This window comes from Stenella coeruleoalba (assembly GCF_951394435.1).
Source record: "Stenella coeruleoalba genome assembly, chromosome: 19".
Classification (NCBI taxonomy): domain Eukaryota; kingdom Metazoa; phylum Chordata; class Mammalia; order Artiodactyla; family Delphinidae; genus Stenella; species Stenella coeruleoalba.
The window spans coordinates 6,827,426-6,854,676 of record NC_137165.1 but is presented as its reverse complement, the minus strand read 5'-3'; the positions used below and the strand labels follow the sequence as shown (position 1 = coordinate 6,854,676).

General features: G+C 45.6%; 1 protein-coding gene across 9 annotated transcripts in view; it reads left to right on the top strand.

Annotated features, from left to right (window-relative positions):
* Positions 1 to 27,251, top strand: part of ADPRM (ADP-ribose/CDP-alcohol diphosphatase, manganese dependent) — a 388,290-nt gene that overhangs the window by 111,197 nt on the left and 249,842 nt on the right. For 7 of the 9 annotated variants that reach the window (XR_013824978.1, XR_013824979.1, XR_013824980.1 and 4 more), the window contains one exon: positions 6,757 to 6,941. Coding sequence is in view for 4 of the 9 variants with exons in the window: in XM_079903901.1 (XP_079760027.1) it covers positions 6,757 to 6,941 (185 nt within the window). In the remaining 5 variants the exon portion in view is untranslated. Of the gene's footprint in view, positions 1 to 6,756; positions 8,719 to 27,251 lie in introns of those variants that run through there. The other 2 variants (XM_079903900.1, XM_079903898.1) reach the window with 1 other exon arrangement.

Here is a 27,251-nt window from a genome sequence, read left to right as displayed (position 1 = left end):
CGGTCTGGCCAGCTCAGGCCCCGCTCAAACAGCATTTACTACTGTCCCTCTTTGGGAGCGGGATGGGAGGGGTTTCTTTCCACAGCAGCAAGTTTCCTGGGAAGGTGGGCTACTCAATCCCAGTCACAGTGGGTTCCAGACGGGGTGAGAGGTGGGAGGGGTTGCATTCGGAAACCAGGGTATCAGGATAAAGGAGATGGTGTGTGAAGCTGGTGGCTCCCAAGCCCAGCACTCGAACCTGCTGCTTCCCCTCTATCAAGACACCTCTAAATGTGGAAGGGTCCTGTAGTGAGCACATTCTCCTTCCACACTTCCTGCAATGCTCAGTTCCAAGTAATTTCCTCAACTCACCCCTCACAGCAGCTCAGGCCCGGACCACTGGGCCAGTGCTCCCACTTTGCCGAACAAGACCCCTTCCCTGCATCCCAGGGGGAATAGGAATTGTAGAATCGCCACGCCTTCAGAATGTGGATATTCACATTCGTGTGTGCTCCTCTAGAGAGAGGATATCGGGATCTCTGCTTCCGAAGACTTTGGAAAATACGACGACGGGCTTTTATAAGTAGGGGCTCACAGGTGTCCCGCTGCTGCCCTGTGGGTCCCGAGGAGTATTTGCGTAAGTGACGTCAACACTCTTAAAGTGATCTCTCCTTTTCGCCTGTGGGCTCGGTGGGGAGAGCAGGGCTTACGAGGCGTGTGGTGAAATCCTAGCCGGGGAGCTGGCGTTGGTTACTGCAACCTGGTTTCTCCTGTGGGGTTTTGACGTCTTTGGTAGGATGGTCTCTCCAGGTGGCCCTTTCCCCACTTGGCAGCAAATCCCAGGGCAGAAGCACCTGCTGCCTTCAGATGTTCGGGGTGTTGTGTTGGAGGAGTATTAACGGGAAGGCACGAGTCTAGTTGTGCCCGAGGGTCACCGGGCTGGGTGGGGAAGGACCAGCTCCCGGGAGAGCTGCCACTGGGGTGCGAGGCAGCCACGGCAGATGCAGGGAGGACGGCTTCCTGGATGCCGAGTGAGAGGTGCGGCCAACTGCGCCTTGCTGGCCGCGCCTAGCGCATGCTCTTTGGCCCTGCCAGGAGGTCGCATGTTTATTCCCCTCTTAGGAGGGCAGAGGCTGAGGCCCAGTGAGATTTAGGATTGTGGCCCAAGCCTCCCCCCAACTTCGTAGGTGGCTGTGTTGGGATCCAGGCCAAGGTTTTTGGACTCAAAGCTCATTGTACTAGACCGAGCTGGTCAGAATGATCCCTGAGGGTCCTTCCGCCATGACAAGGCCTGAGTTGTTCACTTTAGGGCTGCATCCTGCAGTAGAATAACCTCTCACTGAGTAAGGACTGACAGAGACAAGTAGTTGTATAGGGAATCACTCTACAATGGAGAGATAACACTGATGTTAAGTTTTTCATAATGGTACATTTATTTATTTAAAGAACTATTTTTACTCTGAGATTATGTCCTTCCTTCTTTTATTTTGGCATTGGAATATTCATTTCATGAAACGACTGTGAGGGAAGATGATCATTGGTTTTGTTGGTATCCGTACTGGCCAAGATCAGAAGTCAGTCATCCTGTGTAGATTTCTATCTACTTTATCTGTCACCTATCTATCATCTATCTATCTATCTATCATCTATCTATCTATCATTTATCTATCTATCATCTATCTATCTATCTATCATCTATCATCTATCTATCTATCTATCATCTATCTATCTATCATCTATCTATCATCTATCTATCATCTATCATCTATCTATCATCTATCTATCATCTATCATCTATCTATCTATCATCTATCATCTATCATCTATCTATCATCTATCATCTATCTATCTATCATGTATCTATCATCTATCTATCTATCATCTATCTGTCTATCTATCTATCTATGTAAATTGTAATACCTCACGAAATCCCAAAGAATGGGAACCTTTCATTTAGTGGCCTTACTTAGGAAGAGGGTGGGTCCTTGGGACAGTGAATGGTCGGGGGGTTCATCTTCCGGGCACTGACTGGAGGAGAGCACTTCTCCTCCCTTGAACAAGGCTGAGCTCCGTGCCTTCTCCCCCCACCCCCGCCCCTACCAGGCAGGAGGTGGCAGCAACTCTAAACACAAGGGGCAGGCGGGGTTGGCTGTGGGGTGAACGCCATGCTGGGTTCCTTCATGGTTGCAGCACGTCACTGAGCTTACTTGCAGGGTCTGGTGTGACAGAAAGATCCAGGTCTCTGACAGCAGAGGGACCGCTGTCTGAACCCACCTGAGACTCCCTAGTCACATATATAGAATAAGGATAACAGCATGTCTGCCTCATAGGGCAGCGGCGACTGTCAGGTTTCACAAGACCCCACTTCATTGTGTGATATGTTGCAGGAGTTTAAGACATGACCCTGGTTGCTATTATTATTGCAATAGTTATTTTCTTTCTCGGTCCCTGTTTTCTCATCTGTACAATAAAGAAGTTAGGCTGAGGGACTTTTAAAACTATTTTGTATAGGTCCATAGGTTGGTGAATCAAACTCAAATTCTGAGAACCCAGGTTTCCTGAAAATCACCATCTCAGGGGCAGTACGAGTTTTTTAACATCTTATTGAAGTCCTAAAAGATCCGATTTCTTTTTCTGATACCAGGGTTTCTCAACAGTGGCACTATTGACGTTTGGGAGCCAGTAATTTTTTGCTGCAGGGGCTGTTCTGAGCATTGTGGGATACTTAGTAATATCCCTGGCCTCTACCCACCAGATGCCAGTAGCAAACCCCTCCAGTCATGATAGGCAGAAATGTCTCTAGACCTTGCCAAGCGCCTCCTGGGGGCAGGGTCAGTCTGGTGGAGAAACTCTGCTCCTAGTTTGCAGACTGCCTCAGGGCCTCTGCTGGTTTATACGCCTCCTCTACCCAGCAGTCCCCCTCCACCGGCACTCAGCAGGTGCTCAAAGGGCTTGGGCCTGATGCTGCAGTCCTGTGGGGTGGGGAGCACGTAACCCCTGGGGAGCTGGTTCAGTGAGAAGAAGCACACTTCCAGGTCCTCAGTTCCTGCGGGTTTGGTTTGTCTGTCTCAGAGGATCCCTCACTTCCCGCAGTGGGTGGACTTGTCCACTCAGACCCTCAGAAAGTAACCTTCTTTGGAATAAGAGTCTTCGCAGCTGTAATTAAGGGAAGGATCTCCAGGCGAGCTCATCCTCAAACAGACAAGTCCAAGAACCTGCGTCCTTGTAGAGAAAGGAGAGGAAATGTGACACACAGCGGGGAGGCCACGTGAAGATGGAGGCCGATGGTGAAGTGATGCCCCTACAGGACAAGGGCGCATGGCGGGAGAGAGGATGGGGCGGACTCTCCTCAGAGCCTCTGGAAGGAGCAACTCAGAGGACACCTTGATTTTTTCCCTTGTGACCGAACAAACTTCCATTGTTTTCAGTGGCTACGTTTGTGGTACTTTGTTATGGAAACCCTAAAACAGGAACACACTCACTGTCGGTTAATGTCCCCACACCTCAGAGGTGGCCGAGGACCGAGGGCCCGAGGGGCTGAGCTGAGAAGAGCCAGCGGAAGGCCCGAGGCTCGGGCCTCCTGGACTAAACGCAGATTTGCCTGTCGGCTCAGCCCCCAGGGCAGCAACTTGAGAAGGGAGATTGGGTCCTTCTCCCCCGCTCTGGAGGCCGCGTCTGGGGTGTCAGGAAGCAGAGGTACTGGGTAGAGACGTATTTGTAGCACAGAACTAGCGACAGACAGGCCACAGGCTGGTGTGGTGAGGGGGCACTGGTCTGGGGCTACACAGCATGAGGAGTAAAGAATGAACCACACGCCTGTCCATGCAGGACCCCAAACATTGACGCTGAGCAAGAGAGGCCAGACACCTCTTCCATTTACAGAAAGTTCAAAAACATGTAAGACCATCTATGCCATTAGAGGTTAGGACAGTGGTTACCTTCAGTGGGGATGGTGGCTGGAAGGGGGACATGATGGAGACCTTTGGGGTACCATCGTGCTCTGACTCTCGATCTGGCTACAGCCAATTACATGGGTGTGTACCTTTTGAGCTGTACGCCGTGATATGACCGCTGGAGGAAATTTTAAAATATAACTAAATGCAATATGTTCATTATTTGGATTCTGACTAGAAGAAACCAATTGTACATTTCGAGATAATTTTAGGGAAGTTTGAATCTGGATTGGATATTAGACGACGCTAAGGATTTAAAATTTGTATTATGATGACGATATTGCGGACACAGAAGAAAGCGTCTTTATAGATATGGAGATAATCTTGAAACCACCTACAGAGACGAATTGTCATGATGCCATGATTCACATGGAAGCATCAAACTCCAACTCAAATATGACAAAATGTTAAAGGTTATAAAATCCGGGTGACGGATACATGGAAGTTCATTATATTATGATCTCTACTTTTACGTATGTTTGCAAATGTTTGTAATAAATGAGACGCTGAATATACTGATGGACGGTGACCAGACATGTATAAGAACAGAACTCTGACCCACAACCTGCAGCAACCAGCCCAGGAAGCCACCCCGTTATCTACAATAACTGGCACAGGGAGCCAGACTACAATCTGTAAGTAAGACTTCCAGGAAGTCAGAATGCCTTCCCTAGTAACCAGCCCCACAGGCCAAACAGTAACTGAGGACAACTGCTTTTTGACAAATACACCAAAACGGTTGCATGGGGAAAAGAAAGTCATTTCAACGGATGGTGCTGGAATAACTGAATGTTTATATGGAAAAAAATGAAACTTGTCTTCACCTCATACCATCAACAAAAAATGAATTCGAGATGGATCATGGACATAACCTGAACATAAAAGCTAAAACCATAAAGTTTTAGGACAAAATATAGGAGAATATCTTTGTGACCTGGAGGTTGGCAAAATTTCTTAGGACAGAGAAGGCAATAACCGAGGAAGAAAAAGAAAATCAATAAATTAGATTTCATAATAATTTAAAACTCCTGCCTCATTAAAAGCTACTGGGAAGAAAATGAATAGGCAAGCTATAGACTGGGAGAAAATTTTAGCAAAATACATATTTGTCAAAAGATTTGCATCTGAAATACATGAGATTAGTAACACAAACAGCCCAATTTTAAAAATGGGCAAATGATTTGGACGGACCCTTTACAAAGGAAGACAAATAGATGAAGAAGAAACCCATGCAAAAGGGCTTGAGATTGACATTCGACAGGAAATACAAACTAAAACCACAAGGAGATACAACCACACACTCACCAGAATGGCTAAAATTTAAACATCTCACAATGCAAATGTTGGTGAGAGTGGGGAACAACTGGAGCTCTTGTGTACTGCTGGTAGGAACGTAATATGGTACAGCCGCTTTGGAGCAAGGTCCGGTAGTTTCTTACAAAGTGAAACATACGCCTTCCCTTTGAACCAGCAATCCCACTCCTAGATATTTCTTTGTCCAAGATAAATGAAAACCTATGTCCACCAAAGACTTGTTTAAGAATATTCATAGCAGCTTTGTTCATAATAGCCCAAACCACAAAACAACCCAATGTCCATGAGCAGGAGAAAAGGTATATTCACACAATGGAATACTACTAAACAATAAAAAGGAACAGACTTCTGATGCACACACAGCATGGATGAGTCTCATGGACATGATGGGTGAAGGAAGTCAGATATAGATGAGTACATATAGTGTATGTTTCCATTTATATGACATTCTAGAACCTTCTAGGAACTAAGCTAAGGTGACACATCTCAAAACAGTGGTTGTAGGGGTGGGGAGGAACCAACTGGGACCTTCTGGGGTCGATGGAAATGTTCTATCTCTTGATATCGGTGGGGTTACATGGGGGACCCATTTTTCAATATAGTACACTAAGATTTGTGCATTGTGATGTGTGTAAATTATACCCTGCAAAAAAAGAACTGTAAAAATCATAATAATAATAATAAAGGGGGTCAGGCTGGGGAGCAGGCGAAAGTATAGTTAAACCAAGAATAGCAGAATGTTGATAATGGTTGAAGTCATATGATGGAACTTGGGGATCCAGGGTAGAGGTGAGGGCAGGAAACACATTACCCCGGAAAAGGAAAGTAGGGGCATGGGCAGGGGCAGAATGACCCCAGAATAGGGCAGAGATGTTAAAGGGAAATCTGTGAGGTGAGAGAGTCACCTGGCCCTTATGGGAAACGCCATGTGCTGATTCTGAGGAAGAGGAGATCCTGAAAGAAAGAGAAGGTGCTTCTTTGAGAAATTGGGATTTGGGGACAGAAGATGGAGATGGAGGAAGACGTGGAGATGGAGATGGATATGAGAGATTGAGGTGGAGGTGAAGATGAGAGGTAGAGAGGGAGATGAAGTTGGAGGTGGAGATGAAGATGGAAGTGGCGGTGGAGATGAAGATGGAGATGGAGGTGGAGATGGAGATGAGCATGCAGGTGGAGATGAAGATGGGGATGGATGTGAGAGATGGAGATGGAGATGGAGGGAGACAGAGAGAGAGAGGAGAGAGAGAGAACAAGAATTTCACCATTTTCACCTTGTCTCTGGAAAGATACCATCCCTTGAAGGAAAACAGACTTTCAGGGAGCCAGGAGGCCCTGGGCAGAGCAAAGACTGGGTTTGGTTGGCCAAACAAGTGTGTACAGAAGGGACCGTCTCTTGATCTTGTTAGAGCTGGTCTCCTTATCTGTCGTGTGTTTGTAATTGGCCAGGTATTCGAAAACCCTGTCTGCAGATATCCACTGAGTGTTTGCCCTTTGACCTTGTGTTCCCCAGGTTGCTACACAGCACTCGGCTCACAGCTCTCCCCAACACTGCAGCAAACACACTCCGAGCAGCCCCCGTGTCTACCCTCTGCTAGATGCGGAGCTGCAGACACAACTAAGAAGACGACGTCCCTCTCCAAAGAGGAGCTCCAGGCGTCCCCATTTGCCCGCTCAGTGGTGTCTCTGACAAACAAGGTAAAGTGATGTCTCAGATGAGAGGGGAGAGAACAGCAGGAACTTTCTGGCTGTTTCTCACGCACTCATATATTCATCCGCCAACAGCTGGTTGGGTGGGGTGTGTGGACCATGACAGCTGGCAAGCAACAGTGAGTGTCCAGGAGAATAAGGAGCAAACACTTTTCCCTCCGGTAGATTCTCGAGTGTCTGAAATGAACCACTTAATGGGGCAGTAGTTGCAGGGCCGGGCCTGGGGCATCCTCAGCTTCCTATGCGCTCCAGCAGGTAGCTCAGCGCCTGGCTGGGGCTTAGGACTTGCCAGACATTTGTGAAATGATTCATCAAATAGGGGAGCTGTGGCAGGAAGGTTCGGCACGGCAGCGTCAGGTCGCCATTGCTGTTCCTCTCCATACAACTGTCAAGTATGACCTGTGTTCTTAGAGCCGGGGTGGTCAGATGGGACTGGCTAATGAGGGGGCAGGAGAGGCAGGTGTGAGGAGACCCTCTGACCTGTTCCCCATCCCCTTCCCCTCCCTCCGTGCTCTCTGATGGATGGACACCTCACCAAGTCTGGTTGCCCTCCACTGGCTGGCCTTCGTGAAGTCTTCAAGGTTCCCCAAGCAGCTTCTCCAAAGGAGAAGCAGCACACAGTGCGTTAGGGGGGCGTCGACGCTTTTCATACGGTAACAATAACTGTCATTTCTCGGACTCTTCTTGTGGGCTGGGAACCAGGCTGAGTGCTTTATCTGCATTGTGTCCTTTAACCCTCCTGACAAGTCACTGAGGATGGGACAGTTATTACCTCATTTTGCAGGTGAGGAAACAGGATCAGAGAGGTTAAATGACTTGCCCAACGTTACTCAGCAGACGAGTAGTGAACCAGGTTAGAAAGGGGAGTTTTGGAGCCTGTCTGGCTCCAGAGCCTGGGTTCGAGTCTGTCCTGCTCCCCTTTGGGATGGTTTTGAGGTTTTGGTTTTGTTTTTTTTTTTTAAACTGGACGAACAGTGAATGGAGAGCATATTTGAAATGGGGGCACTGGCCATGCACAGAATTGCAGGGGTGGCTGCTTTGGGTGAGGGGTTAGGCCGGCCCTGATGGGTGGAGCTGCTGAGGATGTGGGGGCTGAAGCCGGGGGCCCTGAGCTGCAGCCAGCAGAGCAGCAGGAGGCCTGTGACATAGGCCACAAAGCCACTACCACCATCACCCCAGTGGGGCACAAAATGCGTGGTACCTGCCACCTTCTTCACCTGGAGCATCTCTTTTAATAGCTCTACTACGATGGTACTCTTATTATCATTCCCATTTTACAGATGAGGAAATTGAGGCTCAGAGCTGCCTGACCCCAAATCCTGGTCTTTATACTGCACTCTGCTTGCTCAAGGATGGAGCCTGCCCTTCCCCTTCACTACCATCAATATTAATAGGTTGCCAGATTTAGCCAATAAAATGACAAGATGCCCAGTTAAATTTGCGTTTCAGATAAGCAACAAATGGTTTTTCTTATAAGACTGTTCCAAATATTGCCCAGGACATCCTTATACCAAAATGTATTTGTTGTTTATGAGAAATTCAAAGGTAACTGGCATCCTTTTGTAATGTATCTGGCAACCCTGATATCATAAGAAGCCCCACTGGGCTTGGGTCTGGAGTTATCTGTCCCTTCCCAACCTTCTCCTCCCTGATAGGAGCTGGACTATTCTGGGAATTGCAAGGACCAAAAGCAGGGGAGAGCGGGCACATGTCTCACAGCCAGGAGGTGGGCCCAGAGGGAAGGGTCGTCTGGTGGGAGAACAGGGGCAGGTTGCGAAACACAAGTGATAGAAATAACACGATTCCTGAGAAAGACCCCAAGCGTGGGTTTGTATTTGGAATTCCTGAGTTGTGGAGGGTCTTGCTCTCTCCCCACTGGAGTCCCCACAATGCCTCACCCAGCTGTCACTGCAAGTGGCTGTCCTCCCCGCAACAAGACATTCGGTTGGTGACCCCATCCCTCTGATAAGGTGAGTGGTGCCTAGTGCCTGAGCTGATAAAGCAGAGGCCAGAGTGTTTCTGAATCTTCTGCTGCTGTCACCAGGGCACCTGTCTGTCACCGCCCACAGTGCTTCTAGTAAGGGAAGTTCTTCAAAGGTCACACTCCACCTAGACAGTGCCACTCACCTCGCTCTTCACATCACGCAGCCGGCGCCCAGGCCCTGCCTGGTTACAAAGTGGAAAGATAGCCAGGTGATAATGTCTGCTTTTACCTGGGGGTATGGTCCCCGTGGCACACGTCTGCCCTACCATGTTTATATATGCCAGCCTCGTTTCCCCTTTCCGACATGGAGCCTGCCCAGCCCGCATGCTGCGACTTGTTTTCCTGACACCTGCCCTGGTTGCCTGCCACACCTGCAGCTGGGAGGGATGGGCCCACAGATGCTGAGGTCTGATGTGGGATGCCCAGGAGGATGGTCTGGGTGTGAGGTCCCGCCCATGCACTCTAGGATCTGAGGGTGGCCTTGCACCTCGACGTCTGGCTTTTTTGTTCCTGCCTCTGTCGAGGTTTGGGAGGGTGGTTCCTGCCCAGCCCTTTCTGCCAATGGCTGTGAAGGGTGAAGCCCAAATGCTGTCCGGCAGGGTGGAAGCAGCCACCTGCACACAGCTTCCCCTCCTCCAGGTGCAGAGCCGGGACAGCCCCTCCTCCCTGCCACAGTTCTCACAGGGCAGCCCCTCTAGCCTGCTGGCGGCTGGCTCACCCCCTGCCCTCCCAGGGCACAGCCCCCTCCCCTTTGCCAGCCATGCACAGCTGCCTCCTAACTCCAGTTCACAGACCCAACACACACTCTAAAGCAAAGTTAAAACCAGCTCGTTCCTCTGGGGAAATGGAAGGAAGGGCAGAGGGACATGTCCCCTCCTTACTTACTGTCCTTGATGTCCCTGGGGAAGATGGGGGACCTGGGGCTCACACACAGCTTGCACCAGGAGGAAGCCGGCAATGAGCTTCTGCTCAAGTTCTCATGGCAGCCTGAGGAAGCCTCCCTGGCCCCATCCAGGAGCCGCTGTGCAGCGAATCCCCGCCGAGAACAGGCTCCAGTGGGGATGATGAGCTCACAGGATGTGGGCTAATGGGTTAACCCTTGGCAGGCCGCTGGCAGAGGTACTTGTGATAGGGCTTTAGCTCAGCTCTGCTCAGCCTCTATTAGATGAATCTTGTGAAAAATTAATGAAGTTTCTCTGCAGTCTGTCTTCAAGTTTCGGGGAGATGTGCATGAGGCTGGTGTCTGGGCCAGGGCTGCTTCTCCTGACCCAGGCTCAGAAATCAGGAGACCTGGAGTTCCGGGGATGCTGGAGCGTGTGATGGTGACGGCGGTGGTGACAGGCCAAAGAGTGGGTTACCCAGAGTCTACACTAGCTCTGTCCAGTGCAGGCCTTGGCTGTGAGACCTGGGAGCCCTGTTTGTTCTGGATGTTGGAGAAAGCATGTGTAGACTTACTTAACATCCTCTGTTCCAAGATGGCAGGGTTACCTCTGGGGAATTCCCAAGCCCTATGGGTGGACACCTTGTGTGACAAAATACCAGGAACCCACAGACAAAGGTCAGATGAGCATATAGGGTCCTACCCCACCCCAGGCCCAGACATCTCTGAACTGGGGGCAAAGTAGCATGTTCATCCTTGCTTCTCCCGGCTTTCCTGACTGTGCCCCTGTATTTTTCATGTTACTTATCATGGTGATAAGAAACGAGTGAGAAACATCACTGCAGTGGTGGGGCGGGGTTTCCATCTCTATTAACAGTCATCACATTGTGCTTTTGGAAGCTGGGTGTGAGGTGTTGAATTGCCCAGTCTCAAGATGTGGGTCTGTACCCTGAAGCCAACAAGATTGCCTAAAATCCTGAAAGCCAGGCTGACCCTCCACTCTTAACACCAACTCAAGGATGAGAAGCCTTGCTTCTGGCTGGTTGGGGGCTCCGGGGTGAAGGGGGGTCCCTGCTATGGTAATGGTACATGGGGGGCCTGTAGGGGAGGCTATGTGTCCTGTAGGGGAGGCTCTCCCAGGAGTGACCCCAGGAAGCGAAGACCAAGACAGGAATGGGAATCTTCCATCCCTGGTAGCTTGTGAAATGAACATGATGTTTCCAGCCTGGGAAGGCTCTGCAGAGGTTGATGGGTGATAAAGGACTAGAGAAGCAGAGGGCCCCGAGGGCCAGCCATCCACCGAGCTGCTGGAGGGGGTCGAGCTGAGGGGGCTTTTCCTCTGGCTTCCTGTGGAAGCGAAGCCTTCTCTGATCAGGGGATGAGTGTCCAGGGGAGCTGGACTTGAAGGCTTCTGAGGATGTTGCTTGCTCTGCCTTTATACTCAGATCGGTTTGTCAGACTCAATGGCCTGGCTTGTGAAGAAACCCGGGGGTGAATTATTTTGCAGTGCAGATAATCAGATCATTCATTCTTCCCTCAGTTCAGGTTTCTGTGCTTTCCCCCAGCCCTCTGCAGGGCGTGGCAGGCAGTGTAGTAGCAGCCATCAGAAAGACACATCCGTATTTAGCATTCCTCCATGTCGGGCACCAGTCTAAAGCACTTTATAAATGTACAGTAATTCATGTATTCCCCCACATACTCCTGTCAGTTAGGGATGTGAGCTATATTATTCTTCTTATATTTGGCTTTGCACAAATTACTTAACTTCCCTGAGCCTTAATTTTTTCATTTAAGTGAATGTGATCATTGCTACCTTAGAGAGTTTTTGTAAGAATTGTATAAGAAAATGCACATAGCAAGTGCTTAATGAATATATGTACATATTGATATATTCTGTATGATATATATTCACACATTATATAATCATATAATACATGATATATGATTAATATATTACATATATATTAGATATAATGTATATATTATATATAGTGTATGTATGCATATGATATAAGTGTATATATGTACCTATGCAAATTAAGGGGGATCTGGGTCCAGGTAGAAGCTGTGCTGTCTGCAGGCCCCTCCCTAGCAGGATAGAGGAGGGGGCTTGAGAAGCCAGCTTGGACCCTGGACAATCGACACCAAGTGTCCCCAGGAGGCAGGGCTGCTGCTGCAGTTGTGGTATCGAGGGGGCAGAAAGCAGGCGCAGGCCCTGCCTGGGGGATGGCTGGCGGCACCCCCCTTCCCCATCCTGTAGCTCACAGCTGCTCTGGCTTAGCTCTGCCCCCCTCACCCGGCTAGCCTAGTGGTCCACACACCCATGGTGCACGGGGTGACCAACTATCACCCCTGGTTCGATGGGGTGACCAATGCTCTTTTCTTTTTTTTCATTTGTCACCCTTCTTTCTTAAAAAGTATTTTAAAGGAAATCTCAGACATCTCTTCTTTAGTGAATCCTTGCCACTGGAGATGTGTATCTCTGTAACAGATAAGGACCTTCTTCCTTCCTTTCTTCCTCTTATTTAAAACAATAACCACAATGCCATCATAATCTCACTTGAAATGTAAACGTTCCTTAATGTTAATACCATTCACTCACATTTCCCTGATTGTCTCAGAAACGTCTTTTTGTGGTCAGGTCTCCGTAAAGCAGGGTCCTCCCAAGTGCCGGCCCTATGCGCTGTGACTCCCAAGCTCCCTCTCCTCCATAGCAGTCACTCCCGCCTCTGTTCACACCATTTAGTGACTGAAGATTCCAGGTCGTGTGAGTTGGAGAACCCACATTCCGGACCTGGCTGGCTGCTTCAGACAACTGGAGACTTCCTGTAAGAGAAATGGAAATTGGAAACTGCGCTAAAGTGCAGATCTTAAATGGTGTCATTTAACATTTTCCTCTTTTCTGCAAGGGCTGGGTCTTGACTTCTGCTGCAGCCGGTGATCCTAGGACAGGGTCTTGGCACAGAGGTGCCAGGCAATGTGGAATAAATGGCCAAGTGAACATCCACAAGCCATCTTACAATGTACAGAGGCCTTTTGCCTCGTGCTGTTGGGTCCTCAGAGTAGACCCGCGACACAGGCAGGGCTGCATTTTGTGTATGCTTCTCAGTGGTACTGCTGGGACCGGCCACCAAGACGGGAGAAGCCTTTTAGCTTTCCAGGGCCTGGGGAAATCATGCCAAGCAATTGCTTAGATCAGGCAGCCCCAGGGAGAGGCCACCACCTTCCACCTGCTCCCCCGCCCCCTGTGTTAACCTCTGCCTTCCTTCCTTTCCCGTCGGGGGTGCCCTGGCCAAGAAAATAGGACTCTGGCCCTAAATCTCTCCCGGTCTGACCCCTTGGTCTTCTTGAGAAATTCGGTTAAGTCAAGCGTCTTCCTAACCAATCTCTCTGGCTGGTCAAGCATCCCACTCTCTAAGCCACGAGGCCATTTCCTAAAGCACCTGCATCTTTGCTTTTCTCTTCTTGTCTCTTGAGACGCTCTTGTTCCTTGTCTATCTGTCGGTCTTCTCCCTCAACTGTTTCTATTTCTCCTACATGACAGTTCTCGAGATGCCGTATTTCCTTGGGGGACACTCAAGGAGATACTGCCCCTTTCTTTCTCAGTACGTGTTAATTGAGCAGACAGTGTGGAGACGGCAGCCGGGTCGGGTCCTGCGTGGGGAATCAGAACGCCCTGGAGGCATTGGGAATTTCCTGATTGGGGCTGGGTGTAGGGGAGCCGGGGACACGGAGGAGGAAGTGGTTGGTGGCATTTACGAGAACAAGTGGGAGTGCAGCAGGGCAGGAAAGAACGTCTTTTTGGGGTGTGGTTCCCAGGGCCATCAATACCTGCCAGAACCGGCCCTCCTTTTGTGGGGGTCTGAGACCCCCGGAAGGAGCAGGACCTGGACCTGGACGGCCGGGGGGGCGGGGTGTGGTCAGAGGGCAGGCGCCGCCTGCTCCTTGGGCACGGCTGCCATCTAGTGGTGAGATTTAGGTAGTGTTGCTATCTGAAGTTCAATTAGTCCTCGCCCAGCAATTGGCCTCTGGCCTGGTAATTAACACTGAACTTGACGTTGGAAAAGTCAGCGTCACAGTATTTGCCGATAAATACCATCTCCCGAAAGTAGTCTCCGCAGTTTCAAAATCTGAAAGAATTATCACTGTCTAGCTTTCGAATAATTTAGAAGATTCATGTATTCATCGTTTCATCGAATATTTTCTGTGGATCTGTCATATGCCAGGCATGTTTTAGGGTAGGCACTGGAAATACAGAGGTGACCTCGACGAACTGTACAACTTATGTGGCAAAAGAAAGGCAACTAAACCAACAATTCCAGTCCAGAAAGAAAAATACTTCAATACAGATATGTCTGTGCTGCGCTTTGAGAATACAAAGGAGGGTCATCTTAGAATGGTCTAGAGTGCTAACTGGGAAGGAAGGCAGAGGCTTTTTGAAGGAGATTATGGCTAAGATGAACCTTGAAGGGCATATAGGAGGCAGAAAAAGAATGATGGAGGGGAGGGAAGTGGCGGAGGTGGAGGTGGAGGTGGAGGGGGGTGATGATCAGAGGGGATGATGAGACACAGGGAACAGACCGTAGGAACACATGAAGTTTTCCATTTCTCCTTTTATGAATTCCCCAAACATTCAGTTGTGAATATAAGGAATTCAATCTAGAACGTGGAAATGGGTTCTAACCAAGGATTTTTTTTTATTATTACTAGAATTTTAGAATTGGAAAGGATCCCAAAGAAATTATATCTAATGTGTTTAACAGTTCTTCTGTTAATATTTACACTGTGTCCCAGTTTCTCCTGCTAAAATGGCAGTGCCTTCCCGTGCCTTGGGCAGTTAGGGTGGGGTCTTGATGAAGTCTAAGGTGGACTTGTGTAATAGTCTGCCCAGGGGTTGCTCTGCGTTGGTTGGTTCCGTCATATGACCTCATCACCAAAGGAAGAATCAGGTGTATTTCTTCCTTCCCTCCCTCTCTGCCTCCTTTTCTTCCTTCCTTCTTTTTGTTTTTAATCCAACAAATAGTGGTGACTACCTGCTGTGTGCCAGGCTGGGCATATTGATGATTCAGAGGTGAATGAGATCTGTCCCTGCCCTCAGAGGGCTGACAGTCTAGTGGGGTAGACAGACAGGTAAATATGTATAAACAACTGTCAACAGACATTCCCCCCCATCAGGTAACAGAAGGATCTAGCCCTTTACCCCCCTCTTTCAGGAGTCACTTCCCTCTAAAGTATTTGGAGAGGGAAATTTCCCCTCTCCAAATATTCGTCCCTTCCCCCTCTGCTGCTACCGGCCTCCACTTCCCTTTGTCCCAGGTCCATCCCAGGCCTCTGGTCTGCTGCTGTTCACCCCTCAAAGTTCCACCAACACAGAGTGTGTGTGTTTCACGGGTAAATACTCCCCATTCGAGAGAACACAAGATTTCTAGGCAGGAAACCACTTAACTTTATTTTTTCCTAATTCAGTACACTTGAATGGACCGCAAGCTGGGCTAACATGGAAGGTTAAACCCTTCCCAGGGATTCTGCATTAAAAAAGCCTTCTAGAATAGAATTGGCTTTTTTGTTTTGGATGCACAGTTGTATACCTTTTAACGCATGTATAGATTTGTGTAACCACTACCATAATCAGGGTAGAGAATAATTCCTTCACCCCAAGGTGTTCCCTCGTGCTGTCCCTTTACAGTGACTCTCTTTCCTCTGGCAATCCCTGATTTGTTTTCATCTCTGTAGCTTTGTCTTTTCAAGAATGTCATGTAAACAGAATCATACGATATGTAAACTTTTGAGACTGGCTTCTACCACTTGGCATATTGGCTTCAAGAGCCATCAGAGTTGTTGCGTGCATCAATCGTTTTGTCCTTTTCATTGCTGAGTAGTCTTCCATTGGGTAGATGTACCACTTTCTTATTCACCTGCGGAAGAGCATTCGAGTTGTTTCTAGTGTTTGGCAAATATGAGTAGAGTTGCTAGAAACATTTGTTTCTGGGCTTTTGTGTTAACAGAAGTTTTCTTTCCTCGAGGACTGGGACTCCTGAGTCATATGGTAAATGTATAATTAATTTTATAAATGCTAAGTTGTTTTCCGGGGTGGCTCACACATTAATGGTCTTGGGGAGATAATACGACATACCCTGCACTTCCTACTTCTGCATTAAATAATTGAAAAAAAAAATCATTATTTGATTTAAACCAGTGTATTTTGGGGAAGAGGGGGTCCCTGTTACTTATAACCAAATACAGTTCCTAATTGATGCAACTTCTATGCCAGCTACTGTCCTAGGCATTGGAGGAACAAATTTGAGTGAGAAAATGTCCCTATCCTTAAGTTCAACAGGGGTAAATGCTGGGTAGCATGTGATAGAAAAGGGCCGCTTTCTCAGACAAACAAACAACAGTCAAGGTTGTATGAAGAAACCCACCAAGTGGAACGTACGCCCCATGGAGCCATGATTTTGCTCTGTTATGTTTACTACTGTATCTCTTGTGCTTGGAACAGAATTAAAAGTATTCAAATCATATAAACTCAATGAATAAAATGGAAATAGAACATGTCTTCAAATTAAAATATCATCTGTAGGGAGAGGATGATGATGACGGACCTTCTTGGATTTCTGGTTGGGTTGGAGAGCAGTGCCAAAGGGATGGGGCACTTAGGACCTGCGCTCAGGTGGGGACCCTCTGGAGGTGGAGGCCAGCTAGGCAGCACATCCTCTGCGGTGATCTTTGTAATTGCTTTCCGAGCATACCGGGCTTCTTGTGGCATTGATACTGGAGGCTCTGGGGGCTCAGTTTGGCTTGAGAACGCCTCTCCTGAAAGTGAGAATAGCAATTAAGGAAAGCATGGGGAGAGTATTAACCCATTTGATTAATGAGGTCACTTGTTTTGCTAATAATCTCACCAAGGACTTTGAGGAGAGCTGTGGCAATGGATTAAAACCCCAAAGGATGGACATTTCCTCTTCAGCCCGTAAAGTCCCCAGTCACTGATTTTAACTGAAATTCTCTTGTCCTTCCCACTAATTTTTCTGTGGACCTGTATGACTCAAGCCAGCCTCCCTGGCGAGGTTTTCAAAATGTATTACACAATTTCAGCCAGTGTTTGTAGCATCTTGGACCTTACATAAGAATAATGAGGGGAAGAGGAACCAAGATGGTGGAGCAGAAGGACGTGCTCTCACTCCCTCTTGTGAGAACACCAGAATCACAACTAGCTGCTGGACAGTCATCGACAGGAGGACACTGGAACTCACCAAAAAAGATACCCCACATCCAAAGACAAAGGAGAAGCCACAAAGAGGTGGTAGGAGGGGTGCAATCACAGTAAAATCAAATCCCGTAACTGCTGGGTGGGTGACTCACAAACTGGAGAACACTTATAACACAGAAGTCCACCCACTGGTGTGAAGGCTCTGAGCCCCACGTCAGGCTTCCCAACCTGGGGGTCCGGCAACGGGAGGAGGAATTCCTAGAGAATCAGACTTTGAAGGCTCGTGGGATTTGATTGCAGGACTTCAACAGGACTGTGGGAAACAGAGACTCCACTCTTGGAGGACACACACAAAGTAGTGTGTGCGTCAGGACCCAGGGGAAGGAGCAGTGACCCCAGGGAAGACTGAACCAGACGTACCTGCTAGTGTTGGAGTGTCTCCTGCAGATGCAGGGGGTGGCTGTGGCTCACCTTGAGGACAAGGACACTGGCAGCAGAAATTCTGGGAAGTGCTCCTTGGCATGAGCCCTCCCAGAGTCCACCATTAGCCCCACCAAAGAGCCCAGGTAGGCTCCAGTGTTGGGTTGCCTCAGGCCAAACAACCAGCAGAGAGGGAACTCAGCCCCACCCATCAACAGTCAAGTGCGTTAAAGTTTTACTGAGCTCTGCCCACCAGAGCAACAGTCAGCTCTACCCACCACCGGTCCCTCCCATCAGGAAACTTACACAAGCCTCTTAGATAGCCTCATCCACCAGAGGGCAGACAGCAGAAGCAAGAAGAACTACAATCCTGCAGCCTGTGGAACAAAAACCACATTCACAGAAAGACAGACAAGATGAAAAGGCAGAGGGCTATGTACCAGATGAAGGAACAAGATAAAACCCCAGAAAAACAACTAAATGAAGTGGAGATAGGCAACCTTCCAGAAAAAGAATTCAGAATAATGATAGCGAAGATGATCCAGGACCTCGGAAAAAGAATGGAGGCAAAGATTGAGAAGATGTAAGAAATGTTTAACAAAGACCTAGAAGAATTAAAGAACAAACAAACAGAGATGAACAATACAATAACTGAAATGAAAACTACACTAGAAGGAATCAATAGCAGAATAACTGAGGCAGAAGAACAGATAAGTGACCTGGAAGACAGAATGGTGAAATTCATTGCTGCGGAACAGAATAAAGAAAAAAGAATGAAAAGAAATGAAGACAGCCTAAGAGACCTCTGGGACAACATTAAACGCAACAACGTTTGCATTATAGGGGTCCCAGAAGGAGAAGAGAGAGAAAGGACCTGAGAAAATATTTGAAGAGATTATAGTTGAAAACTTCCCTAAGGTGGGAAAGGAAATAGACACCCAAGTCCAGGAAGTGCAGGAAGTCCCATACAGGATAAACCCAAGGAGAAACACGCCGAGACACATAGTAATCAAATTGGCAAAAATTAAAGACAAAGAAAAATTATTGAAAGCAGCAAGGGAAAAACGACAAATAACATGCAAGGGAATTCCCATAAAGTTAACAGCTGATTTCTCAGCAGAAACTGTACAAGCCAGAAGGGAGTGGCATGGTATACTTAAAGTGATTAAAGGGAAGAACCTACAACCAAGATTACTCTACCCAGCAAGGATCTCATTCAGATTCCATAGAGAAATCAAAAGCTTTACAGACAAGCAAAAGCTAAGAGAATTCAGCACCACCAAACCACCTCTACAACAAATGCTAAAGGAACATCTCTAAGTGGGAAACACAAGAGAAGAGAAGGACCTACAAAAACAAACCCAAAACACTTAAGAAAATTGTCATAGGAACATACATATCGATAATTACCTTAAATGTAAATGGATTAAATGCTCTAACCAAAAGACACAGACTGGCTGAATGAATACAAAAACAAAACCCATATATATGCTGTCTACAAGAGACCCACTTCAGACCTAGGGACACATAGAGACTGAAAGTGAGGGGATGGAAAAAGATATTCCATGCAAATGGAAATCAAAAGAAAGCTGGAGTAGCAATACTCATATCAGATAAAATAGACTTTAAAATAAAGAATGTTACAAGAGACAAGGAAGGATACTACATAATGATCAAGGGATCAATCCAAGAAGAAGATATAACAATTGTAAATATATATGCATCCAACATAGGAGCACGTCAATACATAAGGCAACTGCTAACAGGTATAAAAGAGGAAATTGACAGCAACACAATAATAGTGGGGGACTTTAACACCTCACTCACACCAATGGACAGATCATCCAAAGTGAAAATAAATAAGGAAACAGAAGCTTTAAATGACACAATAGACCAGAGAGATTTTGTTGATACTTATAGGACATTCCATCCAAACACAGCAGATTACACTTTCTTCTCAAGTGTGCACAGAACATTCTCCAAGATACATCACATCTTGGGTCACAAATCAAACCTCAGTAGATTTAAGAAAATTGAGATCATATCAAGCATCTTTTCTGACCACAAGGCTATGAGATTAGAAAGGAATTACAGGAAAAAAAAGTAAGAAAAACAAACACATGGAGACTAAACAATACATTACTAAATAAGCAGGATATCACTGAAGAAATCAAAGAGGAAATCAAAAAATACCTACAGACAAATGACAATGAAAACACAACAATCCAAAACCTATGGGATGCAGCAAGAGCAGTTCTAAGAGGGAAGTTTATAGCTATACAAGCCTACCTCAACAAACAAGAAAAATCTGAAACAATTTAACCTTACACCTAAAGGACCTAGAGAAAGAAGAACAAACAAAGCCCAAAGTTAGCAGCAGGAAAGAAATCATAAAGATCAGAGAGAAATAAATGAAATGGAAACAAAGAAAACAATAGCAAAGATCAATAAAACTAAAAGCTGGTTCTTTGAGAAGGTAAACAAAATTGATAAACCATTAGCCAGACTCATCAAGAAAAAGAGGGATAGGACTCAAATCAATAAAATTAGAAATGAAAAAGGAGAAGTTAAAACAGACACTTCAGAAATACAAAGCATCCTAAGAGACTGCTACAAGCAACTCTATGCCAATAAAATGGACAACCTGGAAGAAATGGACAAATTTTTAGAAACGTATAACCTTCCAAGACTGAACCAGGAAGAAACAAAAAATATGAACAGACCATTCACAAGTAATGAAATTGAAACTGTGATTAAAAATCTTCCAACAAACAAAAGTCCAGGACCAGATGGCTTCACAGGTGAATTCTGTCAAGCATTTAGAGAAGAGCTAACACCCATCCTTCTCAAACTCTTCCAAAAAATTGCAGAGAAAGGAACACTCCCAAACTCATTCTATGAGGCCACCATCACCCTGATACCAAAACCAGACAAAGATACTACAAAAAAAGAAAATATCATTGATGAATATAGATGCAAAAATCCTCAACAAAATAGTAGGAAACAGAATTCAACAACACATTAAAAGGATCATACATCATGATCACGTGGGGTTTATCCCAGGGATGCGGGGATTCTTCAATATATGCAAATCAATCAATGTGGTACACCATATTAACAAATTGAAGAATAAAAACTATATGACCATTTCAATAGATGCAGAAAAAGCTTTTGAAAAAATTCAACACCCATTTATGATAAAAACTCTCCAGAAAGTGGGCACAGAGGGAGCCTACCTCAACATAATAAAGGCCATATATGACAAACCCACAGCAAACATCATTCTCAATGGTGAAAAACTGAAAGCATTTCCTCTAAGATCAGGAACAAGACAAGGATGTCCACTCTCACCACTGTTATTCAACATAGTTTTGGAAGTCCTAGCTATGGCAATCAGAGAAGAAAAAGAAATAAAAGGAATACAAATTGGAAAAGAAGAAGTAAAACTGTCACTGTTTGCAGATGACGTGATACTATACATAGAGAATCCTAAAGATGCCACCAGAAAACTACTAGAGCTAATCAATGAATTTGGTAAAGTTGCAGGACACAAAATTAATGCACAGAAATTTCTTGCATTCCTATACAGTAATGATGAAAAATCTGAAAGAGAAATTAAGGAAACACTCCCATTTACCACTGCAAGAAAAAGAATAAAATACCTAGGAGTAAACATACCTAGGGAGACAAAAGACCTGTATGCAGAAAACTATAAGACACTGATAAAAGAAATTAAAGATGATACCAACAGATGGAGAGATATACTATGTTCTTGGATGGAAGAATCAATATTGTGAAAACGACTATACTACCCAAAGCAATCTACAGATTCACTGCAATCCCTATCAAATTACCAATGGCATTTTTTACAGAACTAGAACAAAAAAATCTTAAAATTTGTATGGAGACACAAAAGACGCCGAATAGCCAAAGCAGTCTTGAGGGTAAAAAACGGAGCTGGAGGAATCAGACTCCCTGACTTCAGACTACAGTACAAAGCTACGGTAATCAAGACAATATGGTACTGGCACGAAAACAGAAACATAGATCAATGGAACAAGATAGAAAGCCCAGAGGTAAACCCACACACCTATGGTCAACTAATCTATGACAAAGGAAGCAAGGATGTACAGGGGAGAAAAGACAGTCTCTTCAATAAGTGGTGCTGGGAAAACTGGACAGCTACATGTAAAAGAATAAAATTAGAACACTCCCTAACACCATACACCAAAATAAACTCAAAATGGATTTGAGACCTAAATGTAACACCGGACACTATAAAACTCTTAGAGGAAAACATAGGAAGAACACTCTTTGACATAAATCACAGCAAGATCTTTTTTGATCCACCTCCTAAAGTAATGGAAATAAAAGCAAAAATAAACAAATGGGACCTAATGAAACTTCAAAGCTTTTGCACAGCAAAGGAAACCATAAACAAGACAAATAGACAACCCTCAGAATGGGAGAAAATATTTGCAAAGGAATCAACGGACAAAGGATTAATCTCCAAAATATATAAACAGCTCATGCAGCTCAATATTAAAAAAACAAACAACCCAATCCAAAAATGGGCAGAAGACCTAAATAGACATTTCTCCAAAGAAGACATACAGATGGCCAAGAAGCACATGAAAAGCTGCTCAACTTCACTAATTATTAGAGAAATGCAAATCAAAACTACAATGAGGTATCACCTCACACCAGTTAGAATGGGCATCATCAGAAAATCTACAAACAACAAATGCTCGAGAGGGTGTGGAGAAAAGGGAACACTCTTGCACTGTTGGTGGGAATGTAAATTGATACAGCCACTATGGAGAACAGTATGGAGGTTCCTTAAAAAACTAAAAATAGAATTACCATATGACCCAGCAATCTCACGGCTGGGCATATACCCAGAGAAAACCATAATTCAAAAAGACACGTGCACCCCAATGTTCATTGCAGCACTATTTACAATAGCCAGGTCATGGAAGCAACGTAAATGCCCATTGACAGGTGAATGGATAAAGAAGTTGTGGTACATATATACAATGGAGTATTACTCAGCCATAATAAAAAGGAACGAAATTGAGTCATTTGTTGAGACGTGGATGGATCTAGACGTGGATGGATCTAGAGTCATTTGTTGAGACGTGGATGGATCTAGTAAGTCAGAAAGAGAAAAACAGATATCATATATTAACGCATATATGTGGAACCTAGAAAAATGGTACAGATGAACTGGTTTGCAGGGCAGAAATAGAGGCACAGATGTAGGGAACAAACATATGGACACCAAGAGGGGAAAGTGGCAGGGGTGGTGGTGGTGGTGTGATGAATTGGGCAATTGGGGTTGACATATATACACTAATATGTGTAAAATAGGTAACTAATAAGAACCTGCTGTATAAAAAATAAATAAAATTCAAAATAAAATAAAATAAAATAAAATAAAATCCTGTATGCCGTAACTAAGGCGCAGTGTGGCCTAAATAAGTAAATAAATAAATAAATATTTTTTAAAACCCCACAATGTCCTTCTTAGGATTTCTGCTATTTGCCGAGTTTCTGCTCTGGGTGTGGGTTATAGTCACACGGTCGCCCCGGCTCCATGAACTGCTGAAGTAATGCTAAATCTAGTGATTTCTCTGCTTCTCCCTGCACCAACTGTGCTGCGAAACTTGGCTCTCCCCTCAATGTCCACAAATCCCCCACCTAAAGAAGGACTTCGTGTAGACTTCAACAAGACCAGCAACTTCAGCTCATTTTTTTTTTGTTTGGTTTTTTTTTTTTTTTGCGGTACGCGGGCCTCTCACTGTTGTGGCTTCTCCCGTTGTGGAGCACAGGCTCCGGACGCGCAGGCTCAGCGGCCATGGCTCACAGGCCCAGCCGCTCCGCGGCATGTGGGATCTTCCCAAACCGGGGCACGAACCCGTGTCCCCTGCATCGGCAGGCGGACTCTTAACCACTGCGCCACCAGGGAAGCCCCCAGCTCATTTTTACAAGTTCTGTGGCTACGGTTACAGCATCTATAACTTATCTTCAAAAACTTCTGAATTAACAGTGTATTATAGATGAGTTACAAAGTAATTTACTCCTGGGATAATGTAGATTAAAGTTAATGTTTGAGGCCCCCTCTGAGATGTTTTCCAAATCTCTGGATACCCAACTGGGTGTCAGTTTGATTCTGACACTAATTACCCCTCAACTCCCTCCTCAGGTTCATAATTTGTTAGAACGGGTCACAGAACTCACAGAAGCACTTGATTTCTGTTTACCAGTTTACTGTAAAGGATACAATGTAGGCACAGCTGGATGGAAGAGATGCACAGGGCGAGGTACAGGGATGTAGTGGGGGTAGCAGAGTTTCTACGCTCTCTCTGGCTCACCACCCTCCCAGCCTCTCAGTGTATTCACTAACCCTGAAGCTCTCTGAACCTCTCCATTTCAAGGTTTTTATGGATGTTCCATTTCATGGACATGATTGATTAAATCACCGGCCATTGGTGACTGAACTCCATCTCCAGCCCCTGTCCCCTCCGTGGAGGTCAGGGAGTAGGGTTGAAAGTTCCAGCCCTCTAATCATGTCTTGATCTTTCTGGAGACCTGCCACCATCCTGAAGCTGCCTAGGGGCCCCCAGCCACCAGTCATCTTATTAGCATAGAAAAGACGCTGATCACTCCAGAGATTCCAAGGTTTTTAGCAGCTGTGAGCCAGGAACTGTGGACAGAGACAAAATATATATTTCTGTATGCCATACACCCTAATTAGGAATCTACACTTCAGGGATGGTAGGTGAAGTGCTTCAAATATTGCTATATAAATCTGCACTAGGCAATGCATTAATTGAGCATAAAGGGATGCTTTATATCTATTTAATAATATATAATATTTATACATATACATATATGTGTGTGCAAGTGTATACACACACGTTTGTGTACATATATACATAAATGTGTGTGCATCATGGTTGAGCATTAAAACTACTGGCTTTCCTGCCCTTGAATGAACAAGGTATAACAGCCCACAGGCTGTGCATCCGTCACTGCTATCATTCACTCACATCTGGGCAGGAGGGGTCCCTGTCCTGGGCCCCATGCTTAAGAGCAGGGCTCAGCAAACTTTTTCTGTAAATACTTTAGGCTTTGTGGACGCTCATGTCTTTGTCACAACTACTCAAGTCTGCTGTCGCAGTGCAGAAGCAGCCATAGACGATTCCTGAAAGAATGTGTGTGGCTGTGTTCCCATCAAGCTTTACTTACAGAAACGGGCAGTGGGCCGGTTTGGTCCATGGACTGCGGTTGGCCCCAGCTCCAGCGATGCTAAATCTGCATACTCACAAACTCTTCGCTTACGTGAGCTAATACATCCCTTTTTCTCCCTTAAGCCCGTATGAGATGAGTTTCTGTCTTGTGAACTAGAAACAGTCCTTACTGATAATATACCAGTGAAGAGGGCGGGAAGAGGCCCTGCTTTAGAACCTTGTTTCTCAGACCTTCGTATGACACGAATCACCTGGAGAGGACGTTGAAACAAATATTGCTGGGCTTGCCTGCACCAATTCTGGTTCAACAGGAGTGCAGTGCGGCCCAGAATTTGCATTTCTAACAAGCTCCCAGGGGATATTGCTGCTGCTGGACCCCGCTTTGAGTATTGATTCTTTGGAGGACCCTTCCATGGCCCTCTTCCAGCTGTGCCCCTCCCCCAAAGCGAAGATGTCTGTGGGGTCAAGGGAATCTGCGTTAAAGAGGCTACCTTGATGATTTGTGTGTGCCTTCTTGTTTGAGAAGCCCCGATCTGTACTATGAGCCGTCCTGTACTGTGGTCAGAGCGGATGGCTTTGGAGCAGCCGATCTGAAGGCCGAATAACCAATTAGTGCTGGGTCTAGTCTAGGGTCCTCAGCAGGAAGGCTTGTGATTAAACAAAGAACTTCACCCTCTCTCCCTGAGAGTATGGATGCAAACACACAGAGAAACTTAGGAGTTGATAGTGGGAGGAAGTTAGAAAAAGCCAGGAGGAAGCTGTGTGTAGCAAATGCTGAGGCAGGGAAAAGCTCGCGGTATCGGGAGGGTCTGAGTCGTGACCTTGGTAGTGTGTGGGCTGCGATTACTGGAACCTACAGTTGAGGGAAGGACATTTAATCGGGTCATTTGAGAGACCTTGATTTTGAATTCTCTGTCAACTTCTTTTCCTCCATAACATCCAACTCTTTAGCTGTTTCTGTGTTTCTTACCTTCTTACCACCATCACCAGAAGCGATTGCTTCTTTGGAACCTGGGAAATTCTAATTAATACATGAACCAGTATGAAAAAGAGAAGCACTCCAAAAGAAAAAAAACAGAGAGGATTTAAAAAAAAAAAAAAGCAAAATTCAAAAGCATTTTTATATACCAGGGCTAACCAGTTAGAAAATGTCAGACTTTGGATATGAAGAAAAAGTTAAAATTGTTCGGGACACAGGAAGATATGAATAAACAGAAATATGCTGTGTTCCTGGTGGGAAGTCCCACTACTATTTAGTAGCTTGATTCTACACAAATGAATCAATAAATAAGAAATTCCAATAGGAACCTACCAGATTTTTTGTGGGAGTTTTCAAACTGAAGAAAAAAATGCATCTGGAATAGAAAAGTTATGAGAACAGCCTAGAAGTTTTTAAATTAGAGTCAGGCATTTGGAGGTGGAGAAATACATAACAAAATTATAATAATGAAAACAACATGCTGTATTACCAGCGTGAAGGGTAGATGGCACAGAACAGTCTAGAACAAACCCATATGGGAATGTTGTATGATTGCAGCAGAATGTTGGGGCAGTGGAAAAAGATGGATGTTCAGCTCCATACTGTGTTTTACAGTGAAAATTTGAAAACAATGGAATATAATGAAATACATTTTAAGACTATGCATCTGCTAAATGACAAAATGACAAATATTGATATAGAGGTTCATGGTATATATATATTTTTTAACATCTTTATTGGAGTATAATTGCTTTACAATAGTGTGTTAGTTTCTGCTTTATAACAAAGTGAATCCACTATATGTATACATATATCCCCATATTTCCTCCCTCTTGCGTCTCCCTCCCACCCTCCCTATCCCACCCCTCTAGGTGGTCAGAAAGCACCGAGCTGATCTCCCTATGCTATGCGGCTGCTTCCCACTAGCTGTCTATTTTACATTTGGTAGTGTATATATGTCCATGCCACTCTCTCACTTCATCCCAGCTTACCCTTCCCCCTCCCCATGTCCTCAAGTCCATGCTCTATGGCTGTGTCTTTATTCCTTTCCTGTCCCTAAGTTCTTCAGAACCTTTTCTTTTCTTTTCTTTTTTACATTCCATATATATGTGTTAGCATACGGTAATTGTTTTTCTCTTTCTGACTGCACTCTGTATGACAGACTCTATCTAGGTCCATCCACCTCACCACAAATAACTCAATTTCGTTCCTTTTTATGGCTGAGTAATATTCCATTGTATATACATGCCACATCTTCTTTATCCATTCATCTGTCGATGGACACTTAGGTTGCTTCCATGTCCTGGCTATTGTAAATAGAGCTTCAGTGAACATTGTGCTACATGACTCTTTTTGAATTATGGTTTTCTCAGGGTATATGCCCAGTAGTGGGATTGCTGGGTCATATGGTAGTTCTATTTTTAGTGTTTTAAGGAACCTCCATACTGTTCTCCATAGTGGCTATATCAATTTACATTCCCACCAACAGTGCAAGAGTGTTCCCTTTTCTCCACACCCTCTCCAGCATTTGCTGTTTGTAGATTTTCTGATGATGCCCATTCTAACTGGTGT